Source organism: Zophobas morio, unplaced genomic scaffold (assembly GCF_036711695.1).
Source record: "Zophobas morio isolate AGI-343-1 ecotype UQ-CSIRO unplaced genomic scaffold, CSIRO_AGI_Zmor_V1 ptg000585l, whole genome shotgun sequence".
Classification (NCBI taxonomy): Eukaryota; Metazoa; Arthropoda; class Insecta; order Coleoptera; family Tenebrionidae; genus Zophobas; species Zophobas morio.
Window position 1 is genome coordinate 21,386 of NW_026972688.1, and position 12,452 is coordinate 33,837.

The 12,452-nt window shown below is 32.7% G+C and overlaps 1 protein-coding gene across 1 annotated transcript; it reads left to right on the forward strand.

Moving 5' to 3' along the window:
* The first annotated feature begins 5,401 nt into the window (after positions 1 to 5,401).
* LOC135121445 (odorant receptor 46a-like) lies at positions 5,402 to 7,367 on the forward strand. Its single transcript, XM_064045773.1, has 6 exons — positions 5,402 to 5,491; positions 6,452 to 6,717; positions 6,766 to 6,868; positions 6,918 to 7,025; positions 7,083 to 7,238; positions 7,299 to 7,367. The coding sequence occupies exons 1-6, from the start codon at positions 5,402 to 5,404 to the stop codon at positions 7,365 to 7,367; spliced, it is 792 nt and encodes a 263-aa protein (XP_063901843.1).
* Positions 7,368 to 12,452: the final 5,085 nt, after the last annotated feature.

Below are 12,452 nucleotides of genomic sequence, written 5' to 3' on the forward strand. Positions count from 1 at the left end.
TTAACTTAAAATAAATTAAATTACAATAATAGAAGAATATAAACTTAAATATTACAAAAACATAAATTAAAAAGTTATTTGTTTGATCCCATTAGCAAAAATATCATCATATAACTTATTAGCACAACGATATAGGTTAGTTATTGGAGATTTTTTTAACATATTAGTCTTGGGTTTGGGTAAATAAAATGTCACCGCATGACGATTATTCAGACCTGGCACATAGAAATTGATCATCGATAGGATGTGAGGACAATCAACTCTATTATGTACAATTTTCCAAAGAAATTTCGCAGAGTGCATATCTCTTCGCATGACCAAAGACTGAAACTTATGCTGATCAAGAAGAGCACTATATTCCATAGTTCATTCAGGAAAATAACCATACAGCTTAAAAGACATAAACTTCAGAAATCGACGTTGAATACGCTCAATAATAAGTTCGTATTGTAAATAATAAGGTGACCATATTACTGCAGCATATTCGAGTTTACTGACTACAAAACAAAAGTAAAATGATTTGAATAAAGCTGGAGTTCTAAAATATTTCGAAATGCGTATTACAAATCCCAGAGATTTTGAGGCAGATGATACAAGTGTTTCAATGTGCTCTGAAAAAGTTAACTGTGAATCAAAGACTACGCCCAAGTCTTTAACAGTGTCATTTTTAATAAGATTTTGGTCATTGATGTAATAAGCAGAAAACAAATGATTTATTTTGCGAGTAAAAGTCACAAAACAGCACTTAATAATGTTCAAAAGAATTTTATTTTCTACAGACCATCTGTAAATCATGTCTAGGTTGTCCTGAAGAAGCTTCATGTCATTAAGATTATCAACGGAAGAATACATTTTTAAATCATCAGCAAATCCAAGTCTAGGACATGTAAGTGCCCTCAATAAGTCATCAATAAATAATATAAAAAGAAGAGGTCCCAGGTTGGAACCTTGAGGTACACCTGACGTTGACACATACTCATGTGATAAGTAACCATTATAAAAGACATAGTTAATTCGTGCAACCAAGTAGGATTCAATAAGTTTAATAAATGATGGAGACATGCCAAAAAAACTGAGCTTATTCAGCAACAAGTTGTGATCAACACGGTCAAACGCACTAGAAAAGTCCGTGTAGATTACATACACGTGTCCACCTTTATCTAATTCTTCAGAAATATATTGCGTTACTATCATGAGGTTTGTAATGGTCGATTTACCAGTTAAAAAACCGTGTTGATAAGGAGAGATGTGAAGATGAGTATTAAGATAGATGGTACTGTATATAACTTGTTCAAATATTTTCGAAAAGTTATTTAATATAGCTATTGGTCTATAGTTTTTTAGTTGAGAGATATCATTCTTCTTATAAACCGGAACAACTCTAGCACGTTTCCACAATATGGGAAAACAACATGAAGAAATAGCTAAGTTAATAATTGTACATAAAGGTTTAGCCAAAACGTATCTGCAATCACGAACTAAAAAGCTGGGTATCAGATCATCACCTGCTGTATTTTTGTTTGAAAAGGTTGACATTATTTTTATTAAATCCTCTTCACATACCTACCTTTTGGAAATTGAAAGTATTATAAGAAATGTGAGTATCAACAACTGGAACATTTGATGAATCACTAAAAGATTGAGAGAATGTGCTTGTAAAAGCATTTACAATTTCACTTGCAGAGTCATACATTATATTACCATCATACATTCTGCCCGGAATCCTGGTTGTGCCTTGCTTCATGTGTAAGTACTTGAATACTTCCTTGGGGTCGGAATGAAGGGATTGTTCAATTCGATCCATATAAGAAGCATAAGCTGTAGAAATATCATTCTTGCAAAGACGGCGTAATCTTTTAAAATTCTCTAAATAAATAACATTTTTACTAGATCTCCACTTCCGCCTGTAGTAATTTTTGAGTTTTAAGTTAGATATAATACTAGAGGAAAACCAAGGAGGATACTGACACTTTTGTGTTTTATTTTGGGGAACTGAATTTTCCAAAATTCCGTATAGAATATTATAAAAAGCATGAAGTGCTTGGTTTACCTCAGAGTACCTTTCAATACAGGACCAGCCCATGTTAAGAAGATCATTGTATAATGTAATGAAATTCGCTTTTCTGAAGTTAAATCGTTTATTTTGAGCAGACGGAAACGGAAGTGAATTCAGACTGGCCGGGATTTGAACTGAAATTGCCAGGGCAGGGTGATGGTTGTCCTCAATTATAAATGGTTGATCATCTCGAATAACCTCAATACTGTAATTTGGATTGGATAATACTAAGTCTAAAACTCTATTATTTGTATTAATTATGCCATTAAATTGTGCAAGACCAAGAGAACTGCATAAGTGTTGAAGAGATCTAGCACTAGTGCATGTAGTATTTTTATCAATATAAGATGTTATGTTAAAGTCTCCAATTATTAAGACAGATTTATTAGCAAGGAATATTTCAAGTGCTTCAAAAAAGATTTCATAGTCATTAGATGATAAATTCGGGGGTATATACAATACAACAAGGAAAAAATGTGTAGTAGACAACTGACATTCACATACAGCAATATCAATCAATGGCACCAGTTGAGAAATGTTCGAAACGTCAACAACAGTGTATAATATTTTATCAATAAGACCAATTACAACACCTCCACCATCAGATTTGTTAACAACATCAAATTTTCGGTCAGCTCGAACAATATTATAACAAGAAGGAAATAATTCATAATCCTGAATAGAGTTATTTAACCATGATTCGGTAGCAATAACAATATCATATGAGGATTCACAGACGCCAAGATAAAAATCATGTGTTTTAGATCGAAGACCCCTTGTATTTTGATAGTAGATATTAATGATGGTGGGATTATTGTTGGGCGCGTTTAGTTTAAATTTGAGACAATGCCAGGAATTCCATTTTTATATTTGATTTTAAGATTCAACTCTCCATTGGCTAAACGATTAGATAATTCATTTTTAACAGCTTTATAAGCCTGAAGCTGCATTGGTGTTCGGTCAGACGAAATAGAAATATTACTGTAATCAGGAATAAGTTTAAGCTTAAAAGAATTACGCAAGATGTCAATAACATTACCAGTCGAAGACAAAAATACCTTCACAGGACGACAACGCTCTTGTTTAGAAGAATCAAATTTTCCCAACCGCATAAAGTTTAAATCGTTTTCATTGAAACCAACCGCGGAAAGAATTTTTGGAAGTATAACTTTATCAGTAGAGAGCGGATTTTATGAAATTTGCATATCCGTTATTTTTTGCATATAAGTCTTGATATTTAATTTGTGAACGAATCATGCTAATTAAAAATGAATACAGCTATAAAAAAATTGCATATTTGCATATATTTGCTTTCTGCTGCATATTTTACGTAACGAGTGCATATTTTGCATTTTTATCAATTTTTGTGCAACTTTGAAATAAAAAATGATTGTCATTCTATCGACATTTATCTAGAAAGACAAAATTTCATGAATCATATTGCAAATATTGTTCTGAGGTTCAAATAACTAGGAAAGGTTTGGATTTTATGGTAGTTTGGAGAAACCACTGGGTGTTAAGCCATCCTTCCAGATAAAATCGCGCCCTAATTACTTTTGGAAATAAGTTCATTCCCAACATTTTTGTTCGTTCTTTCGGTGTATTAATGGTATGTTTTGTGGTGGTCGGAAGGACATTATCCTATTATTTTTCATTTTTCTAGACCGGTAAGTACGCAGTTTTTCGATTTACAAATATTTACATACTAGAGAATCACAGGAAAAACTTTTTGTTACAATATTTCGAAAAATATTTAATAACAAATTGTTACCAAAATAGTAATTAAACAGTTGATTACTACTATTTTTTAATTTGTTCTGTTTGTATTTATTTTTTAGTAAAAGTGTGATCTATGTGTTAGAGTGATTTATGTATTTTTTGTAATAAAACGTAAGCTCGGGAAGCCTGTTTTTGTGATTTGTAAATAAATTTAGTTCGCTTATTGAGCTTTTTTTTTAATTTTTGGAGCATATGCAACTGCATATCTCTGCATATATTAGGAAAGTTACTGCATATTTGCATAAATTTGGTGCATATCATATGATCATATTTCCCAAAATTTTGCTGCATATTTTCCGCTCTCTATTTATCAGCGTTCAGTTGATCGTTATTTGTCTTAAGATCCTTGTCTTCTTTGAGACCAAAGACAACGATGTTAAACTTACGTTTCTCTCTATCGGCTACCTCCTGAACAATCTTTTCCACATCAAGTAAATGAGCCTGTGAATTTGTAGCATCCGGTGCCAGCATTTTTGATTTCAACTCATTGATATCATTTTGTAGTGCAATAATGATTTTCTTTAAACTATTGATATCATTTCCCAACTGGGCACAATTCTTGCATGTCCAAGTCAAGCCGGACTTTGAGTGAATTTTTCTGGCCTCCCCTGATGAAATATTCACACAATCAATTTTATAGGGTTTGTTACATACACAACAGTTCACAATTTTATGAGGTTCTGCAGGACCATTACAACAACTACAATTTATAACGCTCATAATTCAGGAAGTTGGATATAACAGGGACACTTTTTTCACACTGGCGGTGTCGGTCCCAGTGACTTTCTAAAAAATATTCACACACAAGGAAAGATCGACAACGGCAGGGAACAGCGACTGAGTACAAAGGTTAAGCCAATTGAGAAGAGAAATTTTAAAGGCACTAATAATCAATAACAGCATTCATTGACATTCAATTAAGGAGCAATAAAAAGTGAACACAAGAACATTCACTGATAGAAGTTGTGAATTAAAGTGCTCACTTACCAGCCAAATTACCAAGCTATTTCAAATCAAGGGACAATCAAATGCACGTCACAAAATTCAGAAGATTTTACACTATCTGAATATGTAATTTTTATGTAATAATGCGCACTATAACTTCTGAAACTTATGAAAATTTCACAAGAATTTTACGTACGTACACTTGATAGATTGTTTGCATTCTATGTATTACAAGATAGTTCGTAATTTAAGGCTGAAAGCCATCGTACTGCCATGCACTTGAAGCATCTGGAGAAAAAATGTTTTGCACTGTAAAAAGCGAATTGACGAGGACTCAGAGAAGTTAATGGAACCTCACCTGTGGACAGTATTTCACCCGTGGTTATAAATTTGGCGGATTCAGATTCGGATGACTCAAAATTTGAGTTTGTAGATGAATTAGATTAATTTATTTAGACTGACATTACTGACATTTTATGGAGAATTAATCATTCGGCTTGACCTTCTAAGCCGATCTTAAATTGGAAAAATGATGCCCATAATAATTACATAGCTCAAAAAATAAAGTGACTAGATTTTGTTATTTCTAGCGATCTGAAATGGATAATACAAATTGTCATAATGACAGTGATGACAACTATAAATTGTCAATTATTTAAAAAAGTTAACGACATTAGTACTAACACATTATTAGCTAAGCAATACCTGCCAGTAATTATGTAGTAACAGTTGTCACACTACTTATTGTTTATTATTCGTGGTCCCTGCAAATCAATGTGAATTGTCGTTATTATTATTAGGAGCTTTTAATATAATGACTTTTTTGTAGTATCTGAATATTCCTATTTGATCAGGAAGGGAAAACAATAATAAATCCATAAGACGATTTGCTTTTGTATTAAAATACAACATCTAACCTAAAAGACGCCAATTTACTCGAACTTGCCTTATTTAGCCTTCTTCTTTCTTATGTCAAAATTGCAAACACGCTGATTGGTTGATTTCATAGCCATCCTTGTGGGTATATTATTATGAAACCATATCCGTTCAGTTAGCTGCAATTATATAGATTTCCATTCAGTAGGTAATTTAGAAATGTGTGAATATAGGTACATTTGGGAATAGAAAAAAATTCTCTATAATCCGCCACATTTTGACACGATTTATAAATATAGTGTGTCTTGAAAACAAAATGGTACACTTTAGGTACTTTTCACGAGACAATGAAATTGTTTGAAGAATTGTTAGAATAACCAACATGAATTGTCATTTGTATTTTGATTAACGTAAAGATAAAAGTAAGATTTACAAATTAGAACTGATGTTCTATTATCGCTACTTCGACCACAAAATGCCGTATGACTTTGGTTTATCATCATAATATACCATAACTTTTATTATACGTATTTTATTATACACTTTTAGATTGCAATTCTTTGTGCAACTTTATTATGGAAACGGCCCATTATACATAATTTTCTAAAATACTGGGAACCTTTCAAATTTGATCTTGATTGTGTTTCGAGAGAAACGAATAATCGCATAGAAAAAGAATCCCAACAAATAACGTCCTTCGTAAAATTTCACTTCGTTTATACTTTAATTTCTGGAAGTCTCCTTGTTCCCATAGGAACAGAAAGAAAATTTCAGTTTGCAATAACTTTTTACCAGGATTATTGCCATTCGTACGTTTTAGAAGCACTTTACTTGCTCAGCTATCCAGTAGTTGGGTACATGTTCGTACAACTAGCGTACGCTCTGTTGTATTTTGTTTCACATGTAAAATTTCAACTTTACATGACACTTGATATGATTGAACATATTGCTGCTGAGTATGACGAGCAGAGTGATGACGACTTACTTAACTGTGATGAATACCAAAATACCATAAAAGCAAGACTTGTTTTGATGGTTACAAAACTGACCGAAGTGACAAGGTACGAAATCAATATGTTAAACATTATTAGAAATTAATATTTTGATAGAGTGGCAAACCTAGCGGCATCTATGTTAGCGGTACATTTCATACCACCACTTGCCATGTCAGCAGTACTGATAGGACTGAGTCTCCTGAGTTTCGTCTACCTTGTAAGCAATCTTCACTATTTGCTATCCAAACTTTTCTATTTGATTGTAGGAACAGTCGCTTGGTTACTGGTGTTATTTCCAAAACTTTCTGTGGTGCGTTAGCTCAACGTCGACTTTGATAATATATGCACATTGTGGTCAAGAATTTGAAAACAACGTACTGGATTTGGATGAGGTGAGAAATACACCAACTTATTATTTGTTTTTTTTTTAGACAATGAAAGTATTCGATACCATATATGCTACTCGCTGGACCTCGTTTAACACAAGCAACAGAAAAATTATTTTGATAACAATGATTATGTTTCAAGAACCGATGAAGCTTAAATTTTCGGAATCTGTGTCTTGTAATTATGAACTCGGAGTCAGGGTAAAAATGCATTTTTTTCATTATAGCATGTGTCGATATTATTTTTATTCTTATTTTTAGATTTCAAGGGCAGTGTACTCATTTGCTGCCGTTATGGCTAGGGTTAGTGACTCCCAGAGCAACAAGTAATTGTTGTTAACTTCACATACGCAAACTTTAGTTTCTTGGCGGATTTCTCGATTGTTCAATTTAAAATGCACATTATGCATATTAAATTTATGACGTAATGTAACTTTTTCACACAGATTGTTCAGACGACACATTTCTGAACAATATTTTTATTCCCTTAACGTAAGCTAAGGAAGTATTGTAATCGAGTCCATTAAGCGACTGGCTCCTTTCATATTTTCTCAATTTCTGCCTGCAGATTTTACTGTAACTTCAGACAGAAAAAGCTTTTTTCCTATGTAAAACCTTTCTCTGTAACAACTGTCTGCTCCGCAAGACAGCTCCTGTATGACAGGTTTTAGTAACTTAGCAATGGAACACTTAAATAATATAGCTCACTGCTTTTTGAGCTGTTACAAAGAACAGTGAGGTATAATGTTAAAATTAATTAATTTTATCTACAACTGCTTTATAAAGGCCTTATTACACAACTCATTCGGCACTGTTTGAGTTGAGTAATAAACCCTCTTATTCCACTAGTGGTGTAATAGAAAGATTACACCACTAGTGGTGTAATGAAGGTCTCCACTTCTTAGTTGAATTTTATTAACATGTAAATTACAACAAATTACATTGATTAATTCTTAACTTATTTGTTATACACGTCGATAATACATTCCTTACGATTACTGATATTAATACCAGATGAAATGAAATTATTTGTATCTTTGTCCATAATGCTTAGGTTTTGTTAACAAAATGTTTGTTACAGCTCCAGTATTTAAGATTTCTCTTCTAACAATGCTTGAATCTCGGTTGTAGCTACTGGCCGTACTTGTTCTGGCTCCAGGATCACCTCCAAGAATATCAGAAGCGGTCTTTTTCTTGTTTTCAATCGAAGTGTCGATATAACCTTCAGTACCTTCACATACAGCCCAAAGGCTGCTGCATTTATAACTTTTCGACAAATCTTCAAAAAATGGCAACAGCACCTTCTATCTTGCTTCATGATTTATTTTCTTGGATGCACACCAGTCAGTGAACCGTTTTTCGTATTTAGTTTTTGATTTATCAGGGAACAATGAAGACACTAGGTTTGTAGCAGCTTCTTCTGTTTCGAAAGGCAAGCTTTCTGCTTCAGAATCACTCATTTCTCGATTAAACAACATTTTTTTTTCTAAAAACTGACGCGTTGTTTACAACAAATTTGAGCGGTTGTCATAACACTGCAAAAATTCTCTTGATTCTTGATTTTTAATTAATAAAAAAATTTAATCGGCTTTTTTTCTTTTTCATTTTTGGGCAGTTGTAGATAAAGTTTTGTATTTCATACGTGGGCTAGAGCATATTACAGCAACTCGTGTGATTACAGATGACTCGGTCTAACGACCTCGTCTTCTGCAATCTTCACACTCGTAGTGCTGTAATAATGGCTCTATCCCACTAATAAGATAAATAACTATTATTTGTTCCTCACTTATAATCATCAGTTTACCAAGTCACTGTATTCAACTTAAAAATGTGATCTTATTTGGCTAGCCCGTAAAATTCTTACTCCTCTGTTTGTGCTCATATATTTTAAATTATGATAATTTGAAACGACAGCCAAAGTTAAAGATTTTTAAGGTAACAAACTTGCTGTTGCACTTGGTGCTTCATCAATAATATCGCTTGCTGTATACTCATCAACAGAACATTGTGTCGTGTTGACGTGCGTTTCCCAGGCAGCACGTCTAAAGCTCATGATAGGATTTTGTTTTTTTTTTCAAATATCGAAATTTCTAGGGTTTTTAATAATTCATAATAGTTAAATATTTACAAGTGAGAAAGAAACAAATAAAATATTCAACAGTACATGCTTAGTAACGGTTTTACTGGCTCCGGAACGCATGTCTTTCTGTTCACCAGTAAAAACACTTTTACCATGCTAGTAATGTTAAATACTATTACTGCAAATGGTTTTGAAATATATTTAATTGTACAGGGTGACTCGGCCTAAATGACGCATGTAATTTGTAATTAGCGGGAACCCCAAATACATTATTCATTTATTCCTTGATTCACACTACAATTTCAAAAATATCACAAATCCACCGAGCTTGTGGTTTTAGAAAGGTTAAAACAGAATGTCACTGACACGTCTTACATTATTCTGAAATTTAATACCAATTGATGACTCTCTCAACTCTCTGAAAAGGAGTTTCACGAATCCATGGCGGATTTTCTTGTGCATAATAATGTAAGTTGTGTTTGTTTATGTTCCTGATAAAATTACCCACCGGGTCGGTGAGATGGCTTGGCATCTGCCCACTTCACCTTGAGTCGTGGGTCCGATTCCCGCTCTGCCTCTGGGTGTTTGTGTATGTCCCGATTCCTATAATTGGGCCTCAGCCTGTTGGAAATTAATTATTAAAAAAAAGAGATCCTCTAGCAACTACTCTTTCAACAAAACTGCAAAATGTTAATCGATCTTCCGAGAAAGTCAGTCTGCATGTGATACGTGTGGAAATTGTTAAGTTTTAACATTCGACAAAGACACACCCATGCCAATTTCTCTCGCAATTGGTCGTTGCCCAAAGTGAGGATTTTCTAAAATAATCTCTAAAATTGGAATCTCGTTGACCAAATTGTGTAGCGGTTAAAAAACTTCTCCGTTTACTCACAGGACAATCGTTTCGTAATTTCATTTCGTCTTATGAAATTTTTATCTGTTCGATGTTTATGTTCGGCATATCTCTGGGGGTACAAATTTGCCATCACTAAAGCATTTCTCTATAAATTAAGATCATGTCCGTTTTCTCGGTGTTGGTATATGAATATCTTAACATTTTTGGAAATAATTTTCAACTGCTCAGAATTGACAGTGACATAAGAATGCAAACTTGGAATCATGATATTGTCAGAACTCTACTATGAATCAAGGGATAGAAGAAATATGTATTTTGGGGTGCCTATCCGTACAGGTCAATTCGTCATTTACACTGAATCAGCCTGTATATATAACTTTACTTGTACAAGCACATTTAAAATGTAAGTAAAGCACTAATAAAGTTGATTGACTTCTATTCTCATTAAACTATCACGTATAACAGATTCGTTTCGTCCTATACAGCAGGTATACCCTCTCCGTTAATGGAGATAAGACGAAATTAATCCTGTTCACTAGAAAAAGGAAAATTGGGACACTACAGATGCCAAAAATATTTAACACAACGCTTCAACTTTCGCACGAAATCAAATACCTGGGTGTTGTATTGGACTGGCGACTGAATTAGAAGAAGCAAATAGACGATAAAGTGGAAAAAGCACGCTCGGCTCTGTGGTAATATCGTAGGGTGGTGGGAAGGTCTGTGGGGTTAAAATAGTAATTTTAAGTTTATGTGGAACAAGAAATTAATTATTTGTAAAATTTGATAAAGTAAAAATACGAAATATTATTTTCTGTGTTCGTATTTGTCTTCCATTTAAAACGGATATAATTTTCAGAGTTTTTATTTGAAGAGCGTGTTTCCGACTGATCATGTACCTGCGTAATTGTGATCTGACAATTATTAGATACATTAAATCATTTCTACGAATATACATGAAACGTATCCACTTAAGCCATTTAGAAGTAGCCATTTAGTAGTATGAGAAAAAATAAGCCTGTATAGCTAATATAAAATTATAAACTACGCAATTTTCTTTAATGTTTGTGTCAATTAATTCTGATTGTCTGGTGATTGATATCAAATAGTTTTAATAAACCTACTAGTGTTCTCTGATTTTCAGGGAAATACCTTCGTAGACATTTTTTCTTTGTGAGATTCTTTGCGTGTCGCTAATATGCTAGAAGAGTGAATTCCTCATGTCTTATAAACACAAAACATTACATTTGCGTTTTAAACATTATATGTATTTAAAAAAAAAAGTATTTTTAGAAGATTATAGATACACAGGTAACATAAATTAGCAAAGCAATAAATACATTTTAAATTTTAGAATTTAAAGAAAACTAAAATTAATTGGTCGCCCCTTTGCATTGGGCTATCCATGGCCAGTCGCAGACATTTAGACGTGGGTTAAAATGCAGTCCATCTGGGCAATCAAACAAATATGGCACACCATTAGAACATTCATAGAATTTCGTGCAATCAGCGTGTGGAATGTGCGTTGATTATTTTCCGTCTCGAGCTGGACAAGTAGGACCTAAATAATAAAGAACACTGCAGTTATTAAAATAATATTTATATAAAAGAAACTTAAATACCTGCTTGCGTAGAATATATGACAAAAGCGATAGAAATGAAATCTTTTGAATAAAACATAGTGGAAATTCTTATTTTTCTAATGTTTGAAATATAACAATACTCAAAAGAATTTAAGTTTGAACTGTGACAACTAAGGTAAGAGCCAACTGTAGCTCTTTTCTATTACAATATTTAAACAAATATTTTTTTTGTTCTTTTAGCTGTCTGCGTGGCAGCATATACTGAAAAAATTTATGGATAAACTCGACTAAAATTTTAATTCTGACAAGTATGTTATCCAAAACTAAAATATTGATAGATATTTTTTACAATATTTGAAACAATTTGTTCAGAATGTAGTGTACGATGTAAAAAGAAGTATTAATAAAAATTAAAATAATAGTTAAATAAAACGCCAAACATACATGTTTGGAAAGAATGCGTACCTAAAAGGGCTAATTACTAACACACAATAATTTATAATTAAGTCCGAATATAGAGTTATTATTAAAGCTCGGAATTATATGCAGAAAAAAAACATGTAAATATGCGCATATACCTATATGCAGAGAATTTCGGCATCATATGCAAAAAATTACTAAAATATGCAAGAAATATATGCAAAATATGTAAGAAAATTACTTTTATACTCTGAAAAACTACGCTCTACATCTGCAGATGTTATTGGGGTATATTTAGGGGACAACATAATTTGGGGGTCCACATTTACCTCATCTGAAAACTGTCTATCTAAAATTTTTGCCAGATTAGTTAGTCTAGTAAAACCCCCACTTTTACTTTACTAGACTTGCTCTAGTTTTTTTTGAGCAATAGGACCTTATCCCTTATTGACATATTTTTTTAATTTTCCATTAGC